The sequence below is a fragment of the Mchenga conophoros genome, linkage group LG5, assembly GCF_057382185.1.
Source record: "Mchenga conophoros isolate Kocher_MC1m ecotype Shallow Benthic linkage group LG5, M_conophoros_male_GT1.1, whole genome shotgun sequence".
Taxonomy (NCBI): Eukaryota; Metazoa; Chordata; class Actinopteri; order Cichliformes; family Cichlidae; genus Mchenga; species Mchenga conophoros.
This window is the reverse complement of record NC_140530.1, coordinates 1,837,782-1,865,088: the sequence shown is the minus strand read 5'-3', so window position 1 is coordinate 1,865,088 and position 27,307 is coordinate 1,837,782. Positions and strand designations below refer to the sequence as shown.

Sequence of the window (27,307 nt, the reverse complement as noted above, 5' to 3'; positions counted from 1 at the left end):
TGCTCTAGACCTCCCGAAGTCCACAACCAGTTCCTTAGTCTTTGAGGTGTTGAGTTGCAGGTGGTTTGTGTGACTCCATGCGACAAAGTTCCTCACCAGACTTCTGTACTCCTCTTCCTGATCATCCCAGATACACCCCATGATGGCCGTGTCATCTGCAAACTTCTGAATGTGGCATAATTCAGAGTTGTAGCAGAAGTCAGAGGTGTACAGGGTGAAGAGAAGAGGGGACAGCACAGTTCCCTGTGGTGCTCCTGTGCTGCTGACCACTGTGTCAGACGTGATGTCCTTCAGCCTGACGTACTGTGGTCTGTCGGTGAGGTAGTCGGAGATCCAAGCCACCAGGCAGGGGTCCACCTCCATCCTGTTCAGTTTTTCCTGAAGCATACAGGGCCGGATGGTATTAAAGGCACTGGAAAAGTCAAGAAACAGGATCCTGACCGTGCCTTTTCCCCCATCCAGGTGTGAGTGGGCTCTGTGTAGGAGGTACAGGATGGCATCCTCCACTCCGACACCCGCCTTGTATGCAAACTGTAGTGGGTCCTGGGCATGTTGTACCTGTGGTCGGAGGAGGTTGAGGAAGAGCCGCTCTAGAGTCTTCATAAGATGTGACGTCAGTGCCACCGGTCGGAAGTCATTCAGCTCATTGGGCCGGTTCTTTTTGGGGACCGGGACGATGCAGGATGTCTTCCATAGGGCGGGCACTCTCCCCAGTCGCAGACTGAGGTTGAAGACTCGTTGTAGCGGCTCCCCAAGTTCAGCAGCACACGCCTTTAGCATCCTAGGACACACCTTGTCTGGGCCTGCTGCCTTTCTGGGGCGAAGCTTCCTCAGTTGTCTCCTGACCTGATCCACTGTGACACTGGGAGATGTTTGGGAGGAGGGGAGGGGGGGAGATGTCTTGCTGCTGAGAGAGGGATTGGAGGAGGGGGGTGTCATGGTGTCAGGAAGGGGGGGAAGCGAGGGAGGCAGGAGAGTGGGGGGAGGACTCTGTAGTGAAGGTGAGGGTGGGGGGGTTGTGGGCTGGTCAAACCTGTTGAAGAAGTTGTTGAGTTGTAAAGAGCACTACATAAGGACCAGCCCATTTACAACTGGATATAATTACTGTTCCAGTGTGTTTTCTTGTGAAACACATGATTTGTGATTAAATGTTTCTACAGCAGTGTATCTAACGTGTATCTAATGATGTAAGATTTGGTTAAGCACATAACTGTACTGACTTAGCCTTAAACCAGAGAAGCAGCTAAAAGCACCCAAGGAAGAAGGAGAGTTCAGCTAACCAAATGAAGTTTACATCAAGTGAGTGGACCTTTATTTTGAACAAAGACTGTGTGTGTGTGTGTGTGTGTGTGTGTGTGTGTGTGTGTGTGTGTGTGTGTGTGTGTGTGTGTGTGTGTGTGTGTGTGCGCGCGCGCGCCCCTTCCCTAACTTGAAGGCTGATTGGTTGGGTGTTGTCAAGGAGATGACTGGACACGAGAGGATAAGGTTCAACTCGAATAACAAAGTAACAGAAGAGAGCAGCACACCGCTAAACAGACAGTCACACTCTTGCATGCTGCACTTTCTATTTTGGACAAATGTGACAAATTTAGGTTAAAGTGACTCTGTTAACCTGTGAACTGACTGAACCCTCCTCTGCTTTTCACGTTCGTATCCCAGTTTGGATAATGGAGAGCTGCAATCAGCGGGTGTTCACACTGCTGCTCCTGCTGCGCTGCTTCATGAGTCTCTCCACCTCGTCCATCGACACCAGTAAGTTTTTAACACCCGGATACAACTGTGTGAAATACTCCACAAACTCAACTAAAAGAGGCTTGGTGCACGTGTGTGTGCTGTATTTCTCTGTGCACAACGCTCTGATTGCGCTAAATATGTGAGAGTCAAAGTAACAAAACAAAGACATGCAATCATTTTTAAAATCTCTGTGAGTGTGTTAACAAGGTTTTTCCAAAGACACCAGCAACACATTTCAAATAAACCAGGCCAAGTTTATTTGTTAGTATTTCTACTAATTACTTCAAAAACATGAGAGGCTGAGACGTTCTAGTGCTTCAGTGTGTGCTCAGGCTGTACTGCTGTCCATAAAGTAGAAATCACTGACTAGGCTCAGGAACACTGACCCTGTATATCACACACGTTTTGCCTTCTACATAACTTCTGTTGAACTAAAGGTCTATGAAGACAGTGCCCAACAAAATTCGGCTTGTAATCACAAACAAGTGTCACAGTCCACCGTGTCCATTTCACAGTTTGCCTGTCCAAAGCCTGAAACGTCCCGCATGCAGAAGTTGCATTACTAGAAGGGGGAGATAATATATTTATAATATATATAAGTCGGTAGGAGGGATGGGTACCGTTATCCGGTGCCATGATGGCACCGGTTCTGACATAAACGGTAGTAACCAGACCGAAAAGCAGCGCACATTTCGGTGCTTTTTTTTCCTGAGCTGTGATACACTTCTAGCCAATCATTTTACGTTTCCGAGGATAGTAGGCGGGTCCAGGTACGTACGTTCTTTTAGAGCAGAGCTACAGATTAAAAATGCCCAAGGCGAAAGTCTGGCTGTACTTCACAGCAAAAGATGCAAACTCAGCAGCAACAAGTGCTTTAAGCTGATACTGTGATACTGTCAAAGGAGGTAACACCTCGAATCTGATGAAACACCTGGCGACGCATAGCGTTTTTTTAAAAGCCGAGAAATGCGCCGTATTTGATAGCTTGCTGCGAGACCTCACACCGAGCACATCTACTGCAGGTGTGGTGCCTGTTATCGGACCCGGAGTTAGCAACATCCCCCAAAAACACGAAGAGGAGAGTCCTGGCCCCTAGCCCTGCCAGTGTAGCAGAAATGATGACGATGATGATGCAGCAGCAGCCGTTCTTCTCTGCGTGAGGAGCTTAATGTTGTTCGTGTGTAATTTACGTTGAGTAGGCTAACCACGTTATTACATTAATGCATGTAAGGTGAACTAGCAAACATCATCATAGCTACATGCGGCTGTCTTCTTGTTTGATGGCAGATACTCCCTTCACCCTGGCCAAAAAGGCTAAAATGACCAAAGAAAAAGTGGAAAACAGTTAAACATGAGAGGTTTTTGGACAAAGTTGGTGTTTTTTCCATTGTTTAAGCACTGCTTCCAGCCAAGAGTGATACCATATATGCCCCATAGCTGCAGAAAAGGCTAACATTGTTATCTTTTTACAAAAAAACAGCTGAACATGAGAGGTTTTTGGACCAATTTTGTGTTCTCCATTCTTTAAGCACCGGCACCGTTTCAAAAGTACCGATTTGGCACCGGTATCAGATAAAACCTAAACGATACCCATCCCTAGTCGGTAGTGAGATAAACATGTATGATGTACACTCCAGAGTCCTTCATCACTAGAAACAATTAAGCTAGGCTGCTAACATGTATTTGCTTGTAAATGTGTTCTGTGTCTTAATAAATTAATTATTGTACATGAAATATACAGATGGGAGCCAAATTCAAGAGCAAACCTAGACCAGACCTCTAAAGTAAGGAGATGTGATGGCTGATGTTGTTATACCTAAGGGTTTGTCTTACTTATGCTCACACCATATGAGACCAAATATTTTAATTGTGGGAGAAATTTAAAAGGTCAAAGTGGGACATGACCAGTAGCGTGATGGAGAATGACCGAGCTAAGATCCTGTGGGACTTCCAGATACAGAAGAATTGGTTCTTATACAGGACTTTTCTACTCTGAGCACTCTATACAACTCGTTCATTCACCCAATCACGCAAGCTAAGTTGTTAAGTGCTCCCTATCTAACATTCACACTCAGAGAGCAACATGGGAACCACTAACCTTCCAGTTAGTAGCTGACCTGCTCTACCACCTGAGCTACAACCACCCCGGACAAAATGGTGGTGGCTAACCAACCAGACATAGTGGTGGTGGACCAACTGAAGAAGACGGCCGTAGTGATAGATGTAGCAATACTGAATGACGGCAACATCAGGAAGTAGTAACACGAGAAGCTGGAGAAATACCAAGGGCTCTAGAAGATGTGGAGGATGAAGGTAGCAGTGGTGGCAATCGGAGCGCTTGGTGCAGTGACTCCCAAGCAAGGCGAATGGCTCCAGCAGATTACAGGAACAACATCAACAACATTGTCGAAGACCCAAGCTTGCAGCATGAAAAACAAAAGTTTGATGCTGATGCTTTGGTGCCTGCTTCCTGAACTGACACTGGGAGCTGGTTCCACCACAGGTGATGGTCCTGGTTGAAGATTCACTGAACTCAGAGTGCCTCCACACTCACCAGAATTCAGTCTAATAGAAAATATTCAGATTTGGTGGAATGGGAGATTTTGAACACACACAGTGGGATGCCTTCTACATCCGGGTGTCCCCAAACCACCACCCACCTGCTCTTGGATAAAGGACTTCTTGGTCAACAGACCCCAGCCGGAGAAGCTCGGCCCTCACCTCTCTTCCCCTCACACTCTCAGTCCTGAAACTGGGAAAATGGTGTGCATCAAACAACCTGACACTTAACGTCACCAAGACCAAGGAACTCATCCTGCACTTCAGGTGGAACAGAACTGCCTCTGCCCCCCTGCACATCAACGGAGAAAGTGTAGAGCGAGTGGAGTCCTTCAAATTCCTTGGCGTCCACATCTCTGCAGACCTCTCCTGGTCAACTAACACCACGGCGCTAGTCAAGATGGCCCAGCAGCGGCTACACATCCTAAGGGTGCTTGCACAAAAAGTAATCAGTTCTCTGCCTGTCTGTCTCTGTCATCCAGTACTGTACTGTGTATTTATATTTATATTAAGTGTATAGTTAAATTATTGTATAGTCTTTATAATGTGCTAAGGTACCCATGCACTTTTCTAGAGCTGTTTCTAATCTTCTTATACTATGTATAATGACAATAAAGGCTTTCAATTTAATTAAATAGTGTCGCTAACAAAGTGGCCAGTGAGTGTATTTCTGTTGTTTGTATGTGTTCTTGAGTGCTTGTACAGCTTAGGCACTGGACAAGCACTGTTGACTGGTTGTTGGTTGCTCCAGTCTGCAGGCCAAATATCCTTGAGCAAATTACTAACCCTAAGTTGCTCTCCAAAGCATCCATCAGTGTATGAGTGTGTGTGAATATTACGTAGAGAGAAAAAGTGCATGTTGTCTAAAACACTGAGTGCTCTGGGAGAGTAGAAAAGGACTATATAAGAATGGGTCAAATGACCTTTTTTAACCTCTAGGAACTCATGAAAGCTGCCCAAGAAAAAAAACAATTACTAAACTACAAAGGTTATCAAATCAAATCTAAATATAACCTGTGAGCATTGTGAATAACCCCTCGTCTGTCAGCTCAACAAATAGACTTAATTTACAATACATTTTTGAGAGATGAATTGAATTTTCAACCTGCAAAATTCTTTAGTGAGGCCTCTGTACCTTCTGGTCACCCGTGCATTGGATGTTATCCTCTCCAGGTCTTGTATTTACTTAGGCCATGTGGAGGGGATGAGCTGTTTCCCACCAACAGGGGCTCATGTGCCCTAGGACATTCAAGTTGCCATGGAAACAAAGCTAATAAACTTCAGGGGTGGTCATAAATTTCCTCATTATTTGGCCTGTGGCCCAGAGGGAAGGGGCCATGGGTGACAGTGTGGAGGCTGCCGGAGCCTGCTTTTAGATAAGCTGCGTCTTAGACGTTGGTCCCACGGTAGATTTAGCAGACCAGGTCTACAATGTTATGATATGTGTGTCCTCCGAGGATCTGCTCTTCAGATGTGGTTTAACTAACTCTGACCTATCAGGCTAAAATGGTCCTGTTCCTTGTCAGCCAGCTATTTTTCTGCCAAGGGTGTTGTTTTGACCTCCTTGGCATTTTAATAATTCTGTAACTCTGTTAAATTAAAACCACATTATGTTATTTTTCATGACTTTTGTTTGAATGGGCTTATTTAGCAAATATTGAATTTTTGGGTGTATGGGATCAAAAGGAAAAAAGTCACGACAACTTCTACCTAGAACCACCATTTAAACCTGTCCTGCATGAATTATGACACCATCAATCAGGATTTGAAAAAAGATTTTTGAGCTTAATTTTTTTTTAATTTACTTTTCAAAGAGTTTTTTTTACAAGTACACTGGCTGACCAGTGGGTGGCAGGGTATGGAGTGACACATCAGTGTGTAGTGATTTATGTGCAAGTATACCATCAACACTGACACAAATACAAGAAAACCACCTATAAATACCTGTCTACTGTAGTGAGCACTGTGTGTGAAAGGGTTAATGTAACACCAGACTGGTTAGCACACATTTTGTGCGCACATTTTGAGTTGAAGATTGATAAAAACATCCCAGAGCTAGCCAGAGATGACTGAAAAACATGGTAGCACCAGAGATACTCTGCATAGACCCAATAAGGAAGAAAAAAAAACAGAAAAGAAGAAGGAATTCAAATTTTAGTCAAGTGTAAACCAAAAAGCTGGTATCTTGGGTTGGTAATTGTGAACAAAATGGTATTCAGGTGGAAGCCTTCATCTCGTTTGCAAATCCATATCTGTGCTGATGTGCAAACGTTAGTTTCATTTTTTTTTAAAAAGACACTACTGAATTCTTTTGGTTTGTAAGAACATTAAACAATGAAGTCAGAGTTGCACAGTTTACAGAGAATGGGAACGCGAAAATATTCAGCAAGCTGAAATTTGTTGGCTGACGTTACACGACAATAGCTTTAAAATGAAAGGAAGGCAACATAAACTCAAACAACCATAATGGTTCGAAATACTTTAAAATACTGTGAAAAAAAAAACCCCAAAAGCAACACAACTCAAAAACACAGAGTGTGTTCAGGTTAGCCCATTTTTAATAAAGAGAAATTGATCAAAGTAACCTTTTAAAAAAATCTGTAACAACCTTGCTTTGACTGTGTAATATGTGGGAAGTTAGTCTCTTGTTTTTTTTCTTCCCTGTCAGTGAATGTGGTAGATTTCTGTGGCCAGACAATCCAAGGTGACGGTATGATCATCAACTCACACCAGGAATCCAAGAAGTACTACTTTGTGATCATGGGGACTGATTGCCACCTGACAATGCAGGCCAGCTCTCCCAAAGACAAGGTCCAGTTCCATTTCCGCTTCTTCCTGGTTTACAGCTTGCTTAGAGTGGCCCCCCTGAGTCCTGCGCCTGTCTTGCCAGAGTCTCTGTCCCCCCACGGTTCTGCCCCTCTCAGCCCCAGATCGCAGTCTACCTCTGGTGAAAACTCAGAAGATCCGTGTCATGCCGGCTCTTACGTTCAGTTCTATGATGGTCGGGACACAACCTCGCCTCTCTTGGGGCCTCCTCTTTGTGGGAAGAGCCCACCCCGACCAGTGCTGTCCACAGGAAACTACCTGACCCTGAGGCTGGTGACCAGGGGGACTCAGCCTCGAGTTGACTTTGTGGGGGACTTCACCTCCTTCAGACTGGGTAAGAAAAACACGGTAAAGGTTATGAAAATGTGTTTGAAAGTCAGTCTTTAGCTAAGAAACAGGAGACCTTTAATCAAACACATACTTTAGGAAAGTTCTGCTTTGTTTTACTTCAAATTCAAATTCAAATTTTATTTGTCACGTACACAGTCATACACAGTACGATATGTAGTGAAATGCTTGGACAACTGCTCGTGACCTAAAGAAAACAAAAAAGGAAAAGGCTATGAATAAGATAGGAAATAAATATGAAAAATTAAAAAGGGTAAATTTAACTAGGAAGGAATAAAATATAAATTAAGGTTAAAAATGAAATAACTGTACAACACAAATTAGAATGAAGGGTAAATTTAACTGGGAAAGAATGAGATAAAATATATAAATTAAAGTTGAAAATAAAATAACTGTACAACAAAATACACAATATAGAACTATATAAGAATGTATGAAGAAATCTAAATATAAATAAATATATACACAATAACAGCAGCTGTACAAGTATTAACTGGAAATGAAGAATATAGTGACCAGTGTTGTGCAATCCACATTACTTGAAGGTCAGCTGAAGTTAAAAGCGAAAACCCACAGCGATGACAGAAGAAGCTTATAAGAAACTGGAATAACACGTCTTGTATTTTAATGTAACATTTTATTTTGCAGATACAAAATGTCACTGGAGATTTAACAGGATAGACAGATGCTGCATCATTTAAAGTCAGTGTTAATTTAATTTGAGAAGTAGCGCTGGGGGCTTTTGGCCTACTACTCCTTGCAGAAACTCTCTAAATCCTTTAGGTGTCGTTGCTGCAACTTGGCAACTCAAAACGGGAGCTCTGTCCACAGATTTCCTACAGGACTGAGGTCTGGAGACTGGCTAGGTCACTCCTGCAACTTGTGCAGGTCTGCAGGGTTGTCACTGACAGCTCTTTGATTTTACCCATAGTAGTGCTGAGGTTGGAATGGAGAAAATCGGTTCTGTGAGCAGGTGTGATTTCTTTTTTTTTGCCTGTCCGGTTTGGTTCCTTAGCCATCAGAATTGATATCTGAAAGCCAACAAAGGCACCCAATGGATTTACTTTTCCAAGTGGATCATCACGGCCTTGCCGTTTTAGTCCATTTGATCAACCCTTGTTGTTATTATTTATTTTATTTTATTTTCAGTTGTTACAGATGGGACAGACATGGCTGGGGGATAGGAAAGGAAGAAAGAGAGATGAAGGAACAGAAAAACAGAGGGGAAGAGGGACAGTGAGAAAGTAAACTTAAAAAGAAAAAAAATCTCCCAGATCACCTGTTGAGAGAAAAAAAAAGAAAAAAAGAGAAAACAAGCAAAAAAAAGAGAGCAACATAATAAGTGTAAATAACAGTAAATACTAAATATTAAATGTTTTTGTGCAGCACGCAGGACTGACAGCACACAGTGTGCTTTGAGGTAGCAGCCAAGAAAAGTGTAGCTTGTCTGAACACCCGTGTGGATCAGTGCGCTTGTTTTCAAAAGGTTTCTCCATGTAATGATCTGCTAGAGGGTGTAGGGAGCCATAGCCCTGTCCCCCAGGGCATGAAGCATGCATGGAGGAGATCCAGGCCCCAGACATCCAGAGGCTCCAGAGTGCGAGAGCCCAAGGAGGTCCACTTTAAGGGCAACCATGCCACCCTCCTGAGAAGATTTGAGGAGAGCCCCAGACGAGAGAACTCCCAGCAGCCACAGAGCAGAAGCCAGAGGGAGCTGCAGTGGCGTGCCCGCGGGCTCTGCCGGCAGCCAGCTGTGCCAGAGTGAACCGAGCCGTAGGCCCAGAGGCCGGAGGGCCCCCCAATCCCCGGAAGAGGCCCGACCAAGCCATGGGCACCAGGACCCGCCAAGCGGCCACCAGGAGTGAGCCGGTACATACATGAGCGCCCAGCCCTGGACACCACCTAGACCCAGGAGATGTAACCCTTTCCCCTGAGGTGGAGACAAGCATACCGCTCCCGGCTCTGCAGCAGCCGGGAGGCCCTGCATCACAGACCCCAATTGGACGGCCAACTCCTCCTCCCAGCCTCTGCGTCCCAATGGCTAACAGAGAACGGGGGGGTGTGAAGACCCCATACCTCCCTCCTCCCACTCATGTGTAGTGTTGCTGCGTGCTGTTCCCAAGTGCATTTAAAACACGGGAGGGCATGGTGCTGCTGGCAAAGAACAGCAGGTGTCAGCACGGCCCCTCTCGAGAACCCTCAATGTCTACAAGCATTTAAAATCAAGAGGCGGCCACCAGCACCAGAGGTGAGGTTCAATACACAGACCGTCCCCCACCCCCAAGCCCCTATATGTGTGTGTTATGAGAGTGTGAGTAATGCGGATGTCTAGGTTGTGGAATAAAATTGAGGCGCAGGCGGCCAGAAGGGGACAGAGGGGACACAGCAGGTGTGATTTCTAGACATGAAGAGCTGAGATCAGGAGTAGCTGTAATTGATTTACTGATTTGTTCCTATGTATGTGCCATTGTAATGTATGGGCACAGCCAGTCTGTGGGCTGATATTTGGTGAAAGAAAAGAGAGAGACTGGTCATTTCTGTTTAAAACTTACAAATTCAACAGGGCATCAGAAGTATTCCCCCCAGTGCACACTGCTGAATAGTGCAAAAGTTCATATTTAAATTCTTAAACAGTGATGTAGATTGTATTCAGAGTAGTTGTAAAAGCAATGAGAAGTCTTTTGTTTTAATATTAGTTGTTGGCAGATCACTGGAAATAGACCAACGTTTTTTAGGGTTTGCCAAGTTTTCCACTCAGGCCTTTTATATAAGTGCTGTTTTGTTTCTTTGGGGATATTTATTTGATATCTCCCTTTGAGGTAGCAGCAAGGGATCAATTCATTATCCCGCCTCACTGTATCTGCAGCTAGACTTTGTGACTCTGTGTCAGCAATACGTGGAGGCTTTACATTTGCAGATTTCTGTTTGCCATACCTCAGGAAGGCCAGAAAGTAATTTCTTCAAATTTGGTAGATATATTCATTCTTGTCCTTACCACATCTTCCATTATAAAATGGACCAGAACCAGAACACAGGGCATCTTTCTTCAGGAGACAACACTTTGATTTCTTGTCAAGCTGAGTTTGTTGTCGCTTGTTCAGGTGTTTATTGTGTCTTTCAGTTTCCACATAACACTGAGTAGAGATGTGAAAACAGATTATTTTGCTCAGTGTACATTGGTGCTGTTTGTGGTAAAAGAACGTCTTCGGTATGGTTTGAAGTTTGAAAAAGTTTTGTGTCTAACATTAGTTTTGTGTCATGCAGCAGACACGTAGATTTATATTTAAAAACAAATCATCTGTATACTTTTGTGCACGTGGCTTAATAAGTTCATCTGCATGTTTTCAGTGGGAGAAACGTTTTGTCATCATCCAAGTGACTTCCTAAACGTAAAGAGCAGTGTGTGAGTGATACACTGTGGCTGTGGTTTCATGGTCAGAGTAAGGTTACACCAGGTGGAGCAGAGAAACATGTGAATTTAGATGATGATGCTGAGATTCATTGACTGAATTCCACCATCATATCAACTTTATACCACCTAGAAAAACAGACAGCATAAACAGTGTGCTGTCAGTGTGGAGGATGGAAATCAGCCAGGACAACTCAGGAAACATCTGCTCACATCTGGTTGATTTAAGTTGTGTACATCCACAAAGAGCAGCAGGTCAGCTGATCACAGCCTGTACACTAAGAAAATCTACTGCAGCTCTTAGTAGAAATTATTGAGAGTTATGATTATTTTCCCCACACTGAGCCACTAAGACCAATTATAGGGTTCCACACCCGCTGAATCCACTTTAACCTCTGACTGTACACATTTTCTGTTTTGTTTTGGGGGGGTTTCAGTTTCACAAAAATAGAAACATCCTCAAAAGAGGGTTTAAATTTATTGATGTCTTTATTATCCAGGTGAGTAAATCCCAAAAAGTTTATTCTGTTCATCTGGACGTAGCATTTTCAGTGGGAGAAATGTTTGCTCATCATCAGGTGACTTCTTCAGTCTCACCTGACTGCAGGTTTCAACCTTATAAACAGGACATTTGCATAATGACTGAAACCAGTACCACTGAAGGAACACTGATCATTAATATGCAAATTCTCATGACTATATATCAACAACCACTGATGTCTGTGAAGGTTCTCAGTCATCCAGGTCATCATAGTCAAAGGAGCTTGCAAAGAAAAGCGTCTGGACTTCTTTAAGTTGCTTGAAGACGTTTCACCTCTCATCCGAGAAGCTTCTTCAGTTCTAAGGTCAAATGGTGGAGAGTCCCAGATATAAACCTAGTTGGAGTTTCCCCCCACAGTGGGACAAAAGGACCCCTGATGATCCTCTAATCGCCTGAGCCAAGGTGTGAAACTGGGTGTGGGTCCCAATCAGCCAGAGTTTCGGGTGTGTTCATTGTGAAACCTGGCCCCACCTTATCAAATCAAATCAAATCAAATCACTTTTATTGTCACATCACATGTGCAGGTACATTGGTACAGCACATGTGAGTGAAATTCTTGTGTGCGAGCTTCACAAGCAACAGAGTTGTGCAAAATACAATAATGTAAACAAGCAAAATACAAGAATGGCTACATCTGAAACTAATAAATATATGTACAATATATAATAGTATATGCATTTCTGGATGTGTATACTAAATATTTTTCTACGTGTGTGTGTGTGTGTGTGTGTGTGTGTACACATATTTTACAAATTAAATAGAGTAAACAATAAATAAAATATATAAAATATACAGAGTGTAGACATGTGCAAAACAGTGGCATTACTGTACAGTATGGAGTGCATAATGTTGAAGTTCCAGTAGTGAAGCTGAGGTGTCTATGACGTGTTCAGCAGTCTGATGGCCTGATGGAAGAAGCTGTCTCTCAGTCTGCTGGTACGGGACCGGATGCTGCAGAACCTCCTTCCTGATGGAAGCAGTCTGAACAGTTTATGGCTGGGGTGACTGGAGTCCTTGATGATCCTCCCCGCTTTCCTCAGGCACCGCTTCCTGTAGATGTCTTGGAGGGAGGGAAGCTCACCTCCAATTATCCGTTCAGAGCACCGCACTACTCGCTGGAGAGCTTTGCAGTTGTAGGCGGTGCTGTTGCCATACCAGGTGGTGATGCATCCAGTGAGGATGCTCTCAATGGCACAGTGATAGAAGGTCCTGAGGATGCGGGGGCTCATGCCGAATCTTGTCAGTCTCCTGAGAAAGAAGAGGCGCTGCTGCGCCTTCTTCACTGTTTTGTTTGTGTGTACTGACCACGTAAGATCCTCAGCCAGATGTACTCCAAGGAACCGGAAGCTGCTCACTCTCTCCACAGCAGCGCCGTTGATGGTGATGGGGGTGTGTACTTCTCTGCACCTCCGGAAGTCCACTATCAACTCCTTTGTCTTTGCGACGTTGAGGGTGAGATGGTTGTCTTGACACCAGTGGGTCAGGGCGCTGACCTCCTCCCTGTAAGCCGTCTCATCACCGTTGGTGATAAGACCCACCACTGTAGTGTCGTCCGCAAACTTCACAATGATGTTGGAGCTGTTAGTGGCTGTGCAGTCGTAGGTGTAGAGTGAGTATAGAGGAGGGCTCAGTACACACCCCTGTGGAGCACCAGTGTTCAGTGTGACGGGGGATGAGGTGATGCTGCCCAGTCTGACCACCTGGCGTCTGTCAGACAGGAAGCTAAGGATCCAGCTGCAGAGGGAGCTGCTCAGTCCTAGATCCTGCAATTTCCTGTCCAGCTTCGAGGGAACGATGGTATTGAATGCTGAGCTGTAATCTACAAACAGCATTCTCACATACGTGTCTCTCTTCTCCAGGTGTGACAGGGCAGTGTGTAGTGTCAGGGCTATGGCATCATCAGTGGACCTGTTGTGGCGGTATGCAAACTGTAGAGGGTCCAGTGAGTCGGGTAGTGCAGAGCAGATGAAGTCCCTGACCAGCTTCTCGAAGCATTTGCTTACGATGGGGGTCAGGGCTACAGGTCGGCAGTCGTTCAATGAGGAGATGGTGGAGGATTTGGGTACAGGGACGATGGTGGCCATTTTGAAGCAGGCTGGGACTACAGACAGAGAGAGGGAAAGGTTGAAGATGTGCGTGAACACTCCAGCCAGCTGAGCCGCGCATGACCTGAGGACGCGGCCGGGAATCCCGTCCGGACCAGTAGCTTTGCGTGCGTTCACCTTCCTGAAGCACTTCCGCACATCCTCCTCAGACACAGTGTGCGCACTGACGTCATCTGCGGTGCGCACACTGTCCGGTCTCATGGTGTTCACTGTGTCGAATCTAGCGTAGAATACGTTTAGATCCTCACACAGAGAGGCCGTGGTCTGCGGTGTGCTGGTTTTCCCTCTAAAGTCTGCGATCGTGTTTAGTCCCTGCCACATACTCCGAGGGTTGTCAAACTGTTGCTCCACCCTGTCCCTGTACTCACGTTTGGCTGCTTTGATCGTCTTCCGGAGTTGGTAATGTGCGTGTTTGTAGTCCGATGTGTATCATGCAAATTCCTGAGATCAGATGGCCCTTTAGATGCAGATGGACAGCTGAGTCTTGTCCTGTGGAGGTGGCTTCTCTATGTTGTGCCATGCACTTGTGAAGTTTGCACTTTCCATCTGCATCTAAAGGTCAAAGGTCACTCTTTCGAGGATGACAATGTTCACATTTTGGACAGAGAGGACAGATGGTTTGAAAGAGGAGTGAAAGAAGCATCTATGTCCACTGTGAGCGACCATCTTTGAACAGAGGCGGGGGTTTACGACACCAACTCTCTGCCATCTATAATCCAGTTTTGAGATCCTTCCCAGACGCCTTAACGCCCACTCACATCCTGGGCCATCTGACCTCAGGAATTCGCATGATAAGGTGGGGCCAGGTTTCACAATGAACTCACCCGAAACTCTGGCTGATTGGGACCCACACCCAGTTTCACACCTTGGCTCAGGCGATTAGAGGATCATCAGGGGTCCTTTTGTCCCTCTGTGGGGGGTCACTCCCACTAGGTTTATATCTGGGACTCCCCACCATTTGACCTTAGAACTGAAGAAGCTTCTCGGATGAGAGGTGAAACGTCTTCAAGCAACTTAAAGAAGTCCAGACGCTTTTCTTTGAAAGCTCCTTTGACAACAACCACTGATCAATGATCCTTGAGTCATGATCAGTGACCATGGGAAACCTGGTCATTGATCCACTCTTTGTGGATGTACACGACTTAAATCAATGTGGAAATCAATTTACTGACTGGTGGAATTCAGTCAGTGAATCTTAGCATCATCAGCAAAATTCACATGAATCGCTGCTACACTTGATGTAACCTTACTCTGACCATGAAACTACAGCCATAGTGTATCAGTCACACACTGTTCTTTACTTTAAACCCATCACACTACAACTAACTAACCTGTTTATCCTGCAGAGGATTTTAATGCAGCCTTTGAATAACACACTTAGTTTGACTCAGTTTGTTTTGCAGCATGTTTCTCAATGTGATAAAACATAATGTCACATAGACTTAATATCTGATTAAAAACACGAGGACCTACATGGAAGCTTTAAATTCCCAGTCTATCAAGCAATACTGAGCATCCTTCCCTTTAAATCCAAGCTCTCTTCTTCCTCTCCTGTCCTTCTGTCTTAGTCTTTGGCCATGGAGAAAGACATTACCATATGGCCAGAGGATGCCTCTCAGCAGCTGCAGGACTGTTTTGACAGGACTAACTGGGATATCTTTGAACATCAGGAATTCAATTCAATTTTATTTACACAGCGCCAAATCACAACAACAGTCGCCACAAGGCACTTTATACTGTAAGGTAGACCCTACAATAATACATAGAGAGAATAACCCAACAATCATATGACCCCCTATGAGCAGCACTTTGGCAACAGTGGGAAGGAAAAACTCCCTTTGACAGGAAGAAACCTCCGGCAGAACCAGGCTCAGAGAGGGGCGGGGCCATCTGCTGTGATTGGTTGGGGTGAGAGAAGGAAGACAGGATAAAGACATGCTGTGGAAGAGAGACAGAGGTTAATAACAGATATGATTCAATGCAGAGAGGTCTGTTAATACATAGTGAGTGAGAAAGGTGACTGGAAAGGAAAAACTCAATGCATCATGGGAATCCCCGGCAGCCTACGTCTATTGCAGCATAACTAAGGGAGGATTCAGGGTCACCTGGTCCAGCCCTAACTATATGCTTTAGCAAAAAGGAAAGTTTGAAGCCTGATCTTGAAAGTAGAGATAGTGTCTGTCTCCTGAATCCAAACTGGAAGCTGGTTCCACAGAAGAGGGGCCTGAAAACTGAAGGCTCTGCCTCCCATTCTACTTTTAAATACTCTAGGAACAACAAGTAGGCCTGCAGAGCGAGAGCGAAGTGCTCTAATAGGCTGATATGGTACTACAAGGTCATTGAGATAAGATGGGGCCTGATTATTTAAGACCTTGTATGTGAGCAGCAGGATTTTGAATTCTGGATTTAACAGGAAGCCAAAACAGGAGAAATCTGCTCTCTCTTTCTAGTCCCTGTCAGGACTCTTGCTGCAGCATTTTGGATCAGCTGAAGGCTTTTCAGGGAGTTTTTGGACTTCCTGATAATAATGAATTACAGTCGTCCAGCCTGGAAGTAATAAATGCATGAACTAGTTTTTCAGCGTCACTCTGAGACAGGATATTTCTAACTTTAGAGATGTTGCACAAATGGAAGAAAGCAGTCTTACATATTTGTTTAATATGTGCGTTGAAGGACATATCCTGGTCAAAAATGACTCCAAGGTTCCTCACAGCGTTACTGGAGGCCAAGGTAATGCCATCCAGAGTAAGAATCTGGTTAGATACCATATTTCTAAGCTTTTCAGGGCCGAGTACAATAACCTCAGTTTAATCTGAATTAAGAAGCAGAAAGTTAGCGGCCATCCAGGTCTTTATGTCTTTAAGACATTCCTGCAGTTTAACTGTGTTATCTGGCTTCATGGACAGATAGAGCTGGGTGTCATCAGCATAGCAGTGTAAATGTATGCTATGTCTTCTAATGATACTGCCTAAGGGAAGCATGTATAATGTAAACAGAATTGGTCCTAGCACTGAACCCTGTGGAACTCCATAATTAACCTCAGTGTGTGAAGAGGACTCTCCATTTACATGCACAAACTGGAGTCTATTAGATAGATATGATACAAACCACTGCAGCACAGTACCTGTAATACCTACAGCATGTTCTAATCGCTCTAATAGGATATTATGGTCGACAGTATCGAACGCTGCACTGAGGTCTAGCAGGACAAGCACAGAGATGAGTCCACTGTCAGAGGCCATAAGAAGATCATTTGTAACCTTCACTAAAGCTGTTTCTGTGCTGTGATGAGCTCTGAAACCTGACTGAAACTCTTCAAATAAACCTCTGCAGATGATCTGTTAGCTGTTTGACAACTACTCTTTCAAGGATGTTTGATATGAAAGGAAGGTTGGAGATTGGCCTATAATTAGCTAAGACTGCTGGGTCTAGAGATGCTTTTTGAGTAAAGGTTTACTCCATGCTGCCGTAACACACCTGGAGCTATGTGTGGATGCTTTTCATGGATTACTGCTAAGCTTTTAACACCATTCTTCCACACAAACTGGTGGTTAAGCTACAGGACCTGGGGCTTCCATACAGCACCTGCATGTGGCTCAACAGCTTCCTCTCAGGCTGTAGACAGAGAGTGAGAGTTGGCCATCACACATCCTCAGCCCTGAGCCTCAGCACTGGCTCACAGAGACTGCTGGTGTCCTTCTACAGAGCCACCAACAGACACAGACCTATTGCATATGCATCTGGTACACTAGCTGCACCGTGGCTCAGAGAAAAGCACTCCAAAGGATCATTAACACCACCCAAAGGATCACTAGCTGCCCTCTCCCCACACTGGAAGATCTACACAATACCCACCGTCTTAAAAAAGCTGCTGCTACTAAAAAATGTCCATCACGCCACTCTTGAATTGATCTATGCGCTGACTGAAGCATGTATGTGGGAATGTATGTGAATGTGTGCTCATACTACTTTTATTAGCACTTTAAGTGTTTTATTTATTGATTTTATTGAATTTTATTATTTTATTTATACTTTCACATTTTTATTTTTTATGCACTGATCGGGGACCACTTATAATGTGGTTGTACCTGTGACAATGACAATAAAGACGTTCTGATTCTGATCTTTGAGTGAAGTTAGCTCTCTTTCATTTCTCTCCCTGTCAAATATGGCAGCTGGACCTTTAGCTGCAACACACTGAGGCTATGTCCACACATCATTTTCTCTCCATTTTGGCCTCCCACACTGAGACAGCGTTTTCCTCAAGGGAAAAACGCAGCGTTTTGAAAACGCTCTCGAAAACGCTGCCCCGGCGCAGTGTGGACACTAGAAAGCGCAGACTTTCTAAAACGATGACACATTTTAGTCATGTGATGCAGTCATGTGACCACTTAAAAAAAGATAGTGGAGTGCATTACAGCAGTTGTTTTGATTGCTCTCAATTTTGACAGCCCTAAAAAAGATTATTATCAGTTTGTACATGCTCCAGATAGCTTTACTTCAAATTCTTTCATTCCTACTCGCTTTTGCACCTGTGGACGCACAACTCTGTGAAAATGACTGAAAACGCTAGTGTGGACGCGGAGCGTTTTCAGACGAAAACGCCGTTTTCAAATCTATCTAGGCTAGTGTGAACGTAGCCTGAGAGACAAACTGCACACACACAGTTTGTGTTTGTTGAGTTGATAGAAACGCTGTGTTAGAAATTACCTCACACTTAAAAAGTATTACTCTCTTTATGTTGGCTCCTCTTCTGTAGGGCTAGCTAGATGCTGAAGTACCACAGCTTACAGACAGTTGCAGTCGTTCTAGTGCTGTGGCATAAACCAAACAAATTTGGCAAAATTCTAATCGGTTTGATGTTTGACGCATTCAACTCAAATCCATCAAACCAAAAGTAACAAGCCTGTCAGGGAGTAAAAGTAAAAAGCAGTCAGGAAATAAACTTCTCAAGTAAAGTACAGATACATGTTCTTAGGTAGAGTAAGGAAGTATTTGTACTTCGTACTTCCCACCTCTGACCGTACCTACCATACCTATTTTCTGTACAAGGTAGAAATCCATTGCATGCACTGAATGTGTGTGTCAGTATTCAGTGGCAGTAGTCTACCCACTACCAAAGTAATCCCTCTTTTTCACTTTCTTTGTTGTCTTCTTCTTCCTTCAGGTTTTAATCAATCAGATTGCAGCAATGAGCCTTACTTCACTTGCAGGAATGGAAAGTGCATCCCTCTGAGTTTGGTGTGTGATGAAAAAGGCATTGATAACTGTGGGGATGGAAGTGACCTGGAGGAAAACCTCACCACAGGCTGCAAAGGTCAGTTAGGCTGATACTTACTTAATTAGGAAATTTGAGGATTTTGGAATACTGTAAACAGTTTAAGAAATGTATTGTAAAGCTTACCAGTGAAACACCATTTGTAATATTTAATAGCTGACCCAAATCTGTCCTTCTTCAGAAGGTCAAATTTTACCTCCTGAACCTTCACCAGCAATAGCAACCCCTCCTCATCCCTTTCTGAGTCCACCCACTGTGCCCTTCCTGACACGTATGAACTGTGGTGCGCCGATTGGTCCTCCCAATCCTGAGTCGGTAGCAGGTACGTAAACTTGCAAAGACAGTGCTTACACCCTGCAGTCAGTTGGCTGCTAAATAACAAAATTCAGTTGCACTCAAGAGTAGTCCAATAAAATTTCTTCAGTCATTGTTTCCCAGAAGATCATTATCAGATGTGATGTGGCCAGTAGGGGTGACTGTGGAGGTGTCAGACTGTTTGAAAGCCTCGTTACAATTCTGGCACAATTGCTTTAAATGCTGCAGCTTTTACAAAGCCTCGCTTTGCCCAGCGCTACAGAGCTCTATCTAGAGGAGCAGACTGCTTGCTTTCAGTGGTCAGAATTTCATTCATGTGCTTAATTTATTGTGGAGAAGTAAGTTATAGCAAATATCTACAGAGCAACATAATCATAGTCAAAGTGACCATTCAGTTGAAATAGTGGAGGGTTTTTTTAAAATATATTTTGGCCCTTTGTTCATATTCAGATATACTTTTAAGGAACTCTCTGCAGCAGGAACATAAAGAGAGGCTCTGAAGTGCTGATGGATGGTCAGGCAATCTGTGGTTTATGACTTTTTGTCACCGTTTGTTTGGTAGAGAACTCAATCGCAGGACTCAGAAGCTTAGGGAGAAGATGAAGGGTTTATTTGTGATATTGCACCAGGTGAAGATATATAAATATATACAATGGGATAAGAAAACACAGGGCTCGAGGGAGTCCAAGGCTGAGGGAAAGGTCTGAGGCAGGCACCAACATTACTTCTTCTTTACTCCGTCCGTGACTCACTCAAGCAGTCTGATCTAAAACGCTCACCGTCACTCACACACATCCACAGAGTTCAAAGCGACAGGGGACACAGGCAGGGGATCTGGGAAGCCTGTACACAGGGGAAAATACGTCAGGGAGAAACTCTGAGAAATCTCAAGGAAAAGATGCTCAAGTGGCTGGGCTACACTGACACTATTCAGTACAACGATCCAGCGAGGAAGCAGTCGCCTGCCATCTTAAGTAGTCTGCCAGGTAATCACTCACAATGAGAAGCCAGAGTAGGATTAGCATGAATGAGCAACAGGTGTGCGTTGAAGGTGGGTGCAGAGGTGGGGGAGCAAGGTCCAGCTCTGCCCTGGTGGGAGAGGCGAAGGCAAAAAAAAACACACCACACCGGATCCTGAGATTCGTGACACTTTTTTTATGAATGGATGATCAATGGGCAGGACATTTCCAAGTCCATGGACCCTGTTGGGTATCACTGAATTGTTGACTATTGTTTTTTTGTGAGGTGGAGCTTCCCCACCACACACATAAATGAATGTACTTTTTCACTGCTGCTGTTTATTTAATTATGACTGTCATTTCCGATACAAATAACTATACTTTGTTTTAACTCTAGACTCCCCTGCCTCTTTGTCCCTGTTGGTTCTCTACATCATCATGGGCATGGTGACAGGTGGCATAGTGCTCTGCTGGTGCTTCTGGTCACCTGGCTGCTTCATGTGGCGAGTTAGCGCCTGTCGCTTCTTACCCTGCTGCAACTCAGCCTGTGCCTCATGCCAGTTGTGCACTCACAGCTGTATCCGCAATAAGGAGCACCGACCGGGAAAAGTCACTCCACACACACATGCCAGTGGCACACCGATGGGGACCGCGGTGGTTACTACAGCAGGTGTGTAAAGCAGCAGGACTGTCCAACAGGTCACGATTGGTACACAGAGATATGGCATGGACATGAATCATGAAGGCTGAGTGGTGTGTGACGATGTGTGAGACTCTGGCATGGACAGATCTGATGGAGTCGATTAAATGTGTTTTAAATGTAATCACACAGGTGGTGTTGTTTATGTTACTATGAGAAGATAAAGCAGGATAGAATTTATATCTGCAATTTAGTATGAAAGTATGTGATCAGTGTTTAGTCATATACATGCTATTTTCACTCTGTCTTTGAAGTAACTGTTTAGTCATGCTGTGAAAATATACCACATGTCCACAAAGTATGCTGAGGTCATATACTGAAGAAACAGCAGTGGAGTGGCCCACCTGGTGACAACAGCTGTTTGTCCCTTTGAAAAATTCACTTTTCACTCTCCATGCTGACATACTGTGGGGGAACATAACTAATCCATCCCCTGATAAATTTGTAATGTTTCTCAGTTCCAAAGAAATGAACAGTCTCTAATAAAACCCAGAAAACCACATAACAAACGCTATAAATTGATTTGGATTTCATTAAGTGAAATTCGTGGTGAACCTGTCCAATGCAGCCAGAATACTGCTTCCCACAGATTGGTTGTGTGCCCATGTACCACACAGATCCTAATCAGTCAATGAATTAATCAATCAGAGACTGCTAACCTCAACTCATTATTTGTATAAAGCACTTCTGTCTGCAGAACCAGTTCCTTCATTCCGACCTATCGACCACAAAGGGTAAGACCAAATAGCTGATAAAGGAAGTCAGGGACACAATTGTAGACCTGCACAAGGCTTGAATGGCCTATAAAACCATCAGCAAGTACTAAGTCCTGTTTCTCTTGGGAATCAAATAAGGAAAATTGTGTTCGTTAAGTTAGTTCTTTGATGTAACAATGCTTCTTGGCAATAAATCTAATAACTCTAAAAGGCTGTGTGTATGATGCCACATTTTTAAGGAAACAGCATTTGTATTTGTGTTGTCTCTTTATTTTGAACATGTTAAAATAGTATAACAACATCAACAACAGAGAAAAAGGAGACAAACAAACAAAGAAAAACAAAAGCAAAACAAAACAATAATAATTAGAAATTATAAATAATATGTTTAAAAAGCAGCTGGAAGAAGTGTAAGCTTATTTAATCCCACCCCTTCTCCCTCCTTTAGTAACTAATAGGCTACACCTTTTCTCCCTGTCCATTGTAAATTCTTCCGTACAATTTGTTACATGTATTTGCTTTTATAACTGTAGTAACACGTCAAAAGGCTACTTTTACATTTACAGATATATATACTTATGTAAACATACTTGTGCACCCACACATACACATCCCTGTTGTGAAACTAATGGGGGAGAACACCAGATCAGAGCCTTTCCTCCTCCCTGCACTTTGCAAAAACCATAGTTTTGAACCTCTGTTTAAACTGAGTCATGCTTCAGTTCTTCACTCAGTCTGTTCCACAGCTTTATTCCACACACAGAGATGCAAAAGCCTTTAAGTGTTGTTTGAACACAGGGATGTTTTACATTTATTTCCCCCCCTAACTGTATCCCTCTACTCTTTTAGAAAACATTTTGAGAATATTGTCAGGAAGTGGGCTGTTTATTGCTTTATATATAATTTGTACAGTGAGAAAATGAACCGGATCAGTGAATTCTATAACCAGTATTATGGATTATCCTTATGGCCCTTTTTGCAAAATGAATATTGATGATAGCAAAAACTTAAAAGCACCAAACAGCTTATTCAGCTATTGTCTCCTATTTGGTCTCTTTTCATTGGTCTGGATGGTTGAAGTCTGAAAAGAAAAAAAGAGACTCCACGTGCTCCCAGTACCTGCGTTTGGTATCTCTCATCGCACGCTGCATGCCATATGAGCCGCTCAAATCGCCAGTGGTGAGACCCACGTTGTAGGAGGCGGTCCTGGCGTTCATTGCAGTGCGGATCGATCTGTCCACCCACGGTTTCTGGTTCGGGAATGTGGTGACTCTCGCAGTGGGGATAATCTCCTCCGCTAGCATATTGACGAAGCATACTGCTACTTCCGTAAACTCGTTGATGTCGACTGGGGCATGCTCTGAACATGTCCCAGTCGACATTGTTGAGTGCGTCCTGCAGCGTAGCTTCTGATTGGGCAGACCAACGTTTCACCTCCCTCGTGGTTACTTCTTCCCTCCGTATGTTTTGTTTATACTGGGGAATGAGGAAGATGGCGTTCAAAACGTTCCAGTGCAAATGCCCCTGACAGTGAAGGGCAGTCACGGCAGGCCTCCAGCAGCCCTCTGACACTGGAGAATGGCTCTGTGCAGTCTGTTCAGGATTGTCTGGATAGAGAGCCATCGGCCACATCATCCTGGAAGCCCTGATTACCAATTTGAAGATTGGCTATGGTTCCTAAATGCTGATAGGTGTGGAAATGGGATTCTTATGTTGTTGTCTTCTTTGGACACCTGGGCCCTATTTCAGGAAGCCGGTTTAGAAAACTCAGAGTTAAAAACGATACGCAGGGTTGAGTAACCCCGAACTGTCCAACTCGGAATATTCGGTTTCAGAAAGGCTGATAACAATTAGTTCAGTCAACGCGGAGTTGCTTTAACCCCAAGTTAAGCGCGCGGACGAGGATACATAAAGCCCTGATTAGTGGAGCACAGAGTAAGCGAGTCACCATGGAGACGGAGGGAAAGAAGGCGCGGTCAATGTATTTCACAGCGCTTGAGGCCGAAATTCTGATGGCAGCATATGCCGATAACATGCAAATTTTGCGGAAAAAAAGTAACACAGGCTCAGCTGCAAAAGAAAGGGAGCATGCATGGCAAAACATAGCCGACAGAGTCAATGCGTGAGTGGTAATTTAAACATTGATCTAGGGATTTCCACCCATTTAACACGTTATTTTATTATATTTTATTTTGTATTTTATACATTTGATTTTGTGATGTGATTTGAGCGCAGGTGCAACCCAACAGGCCCCAAACGTTCCTGGCAGCAAGTAAAAATGAAATATAAAAATATAGTCCAAACAGGTGAGGTGTAATTGTATTATGAGCCATAGTGCTTGGTCTGTTTGTCCCATGTAAATCAATTGCAGTTAGAGGCTACATTAATTTCCCCTCTGTAAGCACTTATTGAAATTATCTGAGCACATTACAAGTACATATTTGCTTACTCTGTATGCTCAAATGTGACCCGTTATAGCCAACAGAAAAAAAGCAGAGGCCCGAAAAACAGGTGGGGGTCCTCCACCACCACCACTCACAGAGGCTGAGCAGTTGGCTTCCACATTTGTGATAATGTTGGCAGCATCACATATGATCTTCACAGTGCAGAGAACACAAATTAGCATCCATTACGATAATGAAATAATTTGTTAGTTTGAAATGCTACAGGGAACTATGTACCTGCACATTAATGCTGTGGAAAGACTTCCTGTTCACATAGTCTCCTTCATTTACTGAAGGAGCAATGATTGGAATGTGAGTGCCATCTATACAGCCAATCACGCCTGGGAACCGTGAAAATAAATGTAAAATTTAAGTAGTAGTCCAAGTATCACCACATCATGAATTAAGTTTCGTTCATCCTGATACCTGCAATTTTGTGGCATCCCTCTTTGATAAATCTTGTGGGTCTATGACCGGGGAACACCACAGACGAGTACAGGAGACGTTTCAGTGCAACTGTAACATTCCTGACTGCCCGACAGACGGTAGCCTTGGAAACGTGCTCAGCGTCACCAATATTATACAGAAAGCTCCCGTTTGCAAAAAACCGAAGTGCGATACAAATAATATGTACAGAACTGAGAGGATGTCCACGATGTGTCACATGAGCAATATTAGGCCTGAGGATGTTATTCAAAAAAATTATAGATTGTGCTGAGAAACGGTAACGTTCACACAGGAAATCATCAGGAAATGATAAAATGTCCAAACGCGCTCTAATCACTCTCTCCCAGCGGAGAGCTCTGCGGAGAATTTGGGCTTCAACATCTACTGGCTCTTCAAGGAAGGAGCACGCCATGTCTGACACTTCCTACAGTCAGGTTTCCGACAAAGAGGCGGAGAAGGTCAGGGTTAGTTGAAGTAAACCTGCTAGGGGGCAGGTTAGCTTCACGGAGTGTGTCGTCATAGTAACTCACTCAGAATTAATCTAAACTCGCTTTGTGAAAACGAAAACCCAGAGTTTCCGTTAACTCAGGGTATACTTACTCAGAGTTTGCACTAAACTGGCTTCCTGAAATAGGGCCCTGCTTCACAGTCTGTCTCTGACATCCCCCATTATATGGAAGTTGAACTTCATTTTGGAGATGGTTCTAGGGATCATTCCAAATAATGCTGCAATTTGGTTTTGTGGAACACCAGCTTGAACTTGTCCAATGACAGGGCCCTATCCAGTCAAAGATGGGACAGACGGACAAACACCAGCTGACCACTTTAGCAGGGTTCATGTTTGAATGCTGCAGGCATCAATCAGGCACCTGACTGTCAGCACCTGTGATACCAGCAGCTCAAAACAAGGCTCATTAGCAGAATAGGTTGTTTGGGATTGACAGGGAAGATTTGTAAGTTTTGCATGAGTGTGACCCACATACTTAACTCTGCTGCTGCTCAAACCATAAATGCGTTTTCCTTACAAATGTGGCACCTTTTAAGGGAAAAGGGGCTTTTCCCAGATTAAATGCAAATAAGCATTGTTCAAACAAACTATGATTAAGTGACCCTCACCAGATGATGTTTTGGCCTTTCTCTCTCTGACTTGCTTGTTTACCTTTGTCTGTATGTTTAAAACTTTATATAAAGTAGAGGCTAGAAGGACTTTGTTTGGTCTAAAACTTAAAGGCAAGAATTTATTATTCATTTGCTAATAAAAGATGTTGTTGGTAACTTACTTATATTTATTTCATCTGGTTCCAGTTTCCATACATAACATGTATGTGTGACGAGGTGCAGCTAGACTGTACAATACAGGAGGTATGTAACCGAAAGGCTTTCACTTTGGTTCTATTTAATTCCATTTGATTTTAATTATATAGCATCAAATCACAACAACATTTGCTTCAAAGTGCTTTATATTGTAAGGTAAAGACCCTAGAATTGTCAAGAACCATAGTTCTAACACGCAAGCTGGACCCAGAAGCAAACACAGTACGCAGGAAATGCACGCAGAATAAACTTTATTTCTTAACTAAAGGTGACCCGGAATAACCAAAGGGAAATGTTAGAACAGAAGAGACCGGGAGATAAACGATTCGGGACCATGGGAGGCTGCAACAGAAAAGGGAGAGCGTTACTGGGGAGCAGGGAAAAGACAGCATACAACAGGGTAGACCTATTTATCTTGCGATCGGGGCCAGATGGTGGAGACCGGAGGGAGGAGTAAGTGTCTGTGGGAGAGGATTCCAAGGCGACGGAGAGGATGATGACAGGTTGTTTATCTGAACTCCAGGAGGACAGGCAGGTGAAGGCTCGAATACGCCAGACAATAACCACTGAATGGTGACTGACGGACTGATGTGGACCAGCCGGCCGTGTGGGGTTAAATAGTCCTCCTGATGATCGCCTGGAATGGGATGCAGGTGTGAAGACGACAGCCACACCCGTAGGCGTGGGCATCCCCACCGCTCCTCAGACACCGAGCCGCGGCCCATGACAAGAATAATACAAAGAGAAACAGAGAAAACTCCAACAATCAAATGACTGCCTTTGAGCAAGCACTTTGGTGACAATCAGAAGAGAAAACCTTCTTTTAACAGGAACAAACTTCCGGCAGGACCAGGCTCAGGAGGGGGGGGCCATCTGCTGCGACCGGTTGGGTTGAGGAGTGTGATAAGACTTGACCTTCGCGGCTAAAGAAGTGCAGGAGACAGATGCTGTCTAGTGTAGCAAGTGATTTATTCACCATTTTGTAACCAACCAGTATTTACAAAAATAAATAAAAAACTCCATGATTAACTCAGGTCAAATAAACATAACTGAACTTGAATCAACAGAAATTAAGGTCAAACTGCACACAGCTACACTGACCTGGTCCTTCCTCTGAACACCTGCATTCCTCTGCGTAAAAGGTCCACTCACCCCTGGACTATTCAATTAGCAGTGTTGGGAAGGTTACTTTTAAAATGTATTCCATTACAGATTACATGCCCCAAAATGTATTCTGTAACGTATTCCGTTACGTTACTCAATGACAGTAACGTATTCTGAATACTTTGGATTACTTAATATATTATCATGCTTTTTACCACAACGTGAATGTACTATTGCTGTGTGATTTATTACTATTACTGAAGGTCCGCGACTCCGAACTGTAGTAAAGGGACCTCTGACTAATACGGCGGGGTCCCTGTCTGTTACGGTTTGGAGGAGGACTCAAGCGCAGGACTCCGGTTCTGATGCTCACAAGAAGGGTTTATTTACAAGTCACCAGGTGTATATACAAGAATGTGCGGGGGGGTGTTATATACAGCTGAGTGGGGGGAGAAGGGGTCTCCAGGGAAGTCCAGGGGACAGCGCCTGGCAATCCATGGCAATATGG

General features: G+C 44.0%; 1 protein-coding gene across 1 annotated transcript; it reads left to right on the top strand.

Annotated features, from left to right (window-relative positions):
- The first annotated feature begins 1,608 nt into the window (after positions 1-1,608).
- ldlrad2 (low density lipoprotein receptor class A domain containing 2) lies at positions 1,609-21,700 on the top strand. Its single transcript, XM_085275489.1, has 5 exons — positions 1,609-1,752; positions 6,962-7,453; positions 18,690-18,839; positions 18,982-19,122; positions 20,472-21,700. The coding sequence occupies exons 1-5, from the start codon at positions 1,668-1,670 to the stop codon at positions 20,750-20,752; spliced, it is 1,149 nt and encodes a 382-aa protein (XP_085131615.1). The 5' UTR covers positions 1,609-1,667; the 3' UTR covers positions 20,753-21,700.
- The last annotated feature ends 5,607 nt before the right edge of the window (positions 21,701-27,307 follow it).

What these genes read in the sequence shown, in the direction of transcription:
- ldlrad2 (XM_085275489.1), top strand. Translation starts at nt 1,668, where the DNA reads ATGGAGAGCTGCAATCAGCGGGTGTTCACACTGCTGCTCCTGCTGCGC. An exon ending in CACCTCGTCCATCGACACCA is followed by an intron (nt 1,753 to 6,961) that starts GTAAGTTTTTAA and finishes CTTCCCTGTCAG; the next exon opens with TGAATGTGGTAGATTTCTGT. An exon ending in CCTCACCACAGGCTGCAAAG is followed by an intron (nt 18,840 to 18,981) that starts GTCAGTTAGGCT and finishes GTCCTTCTTCAG; the next exon opens with AAGGTCAAATTTTACCTCCT.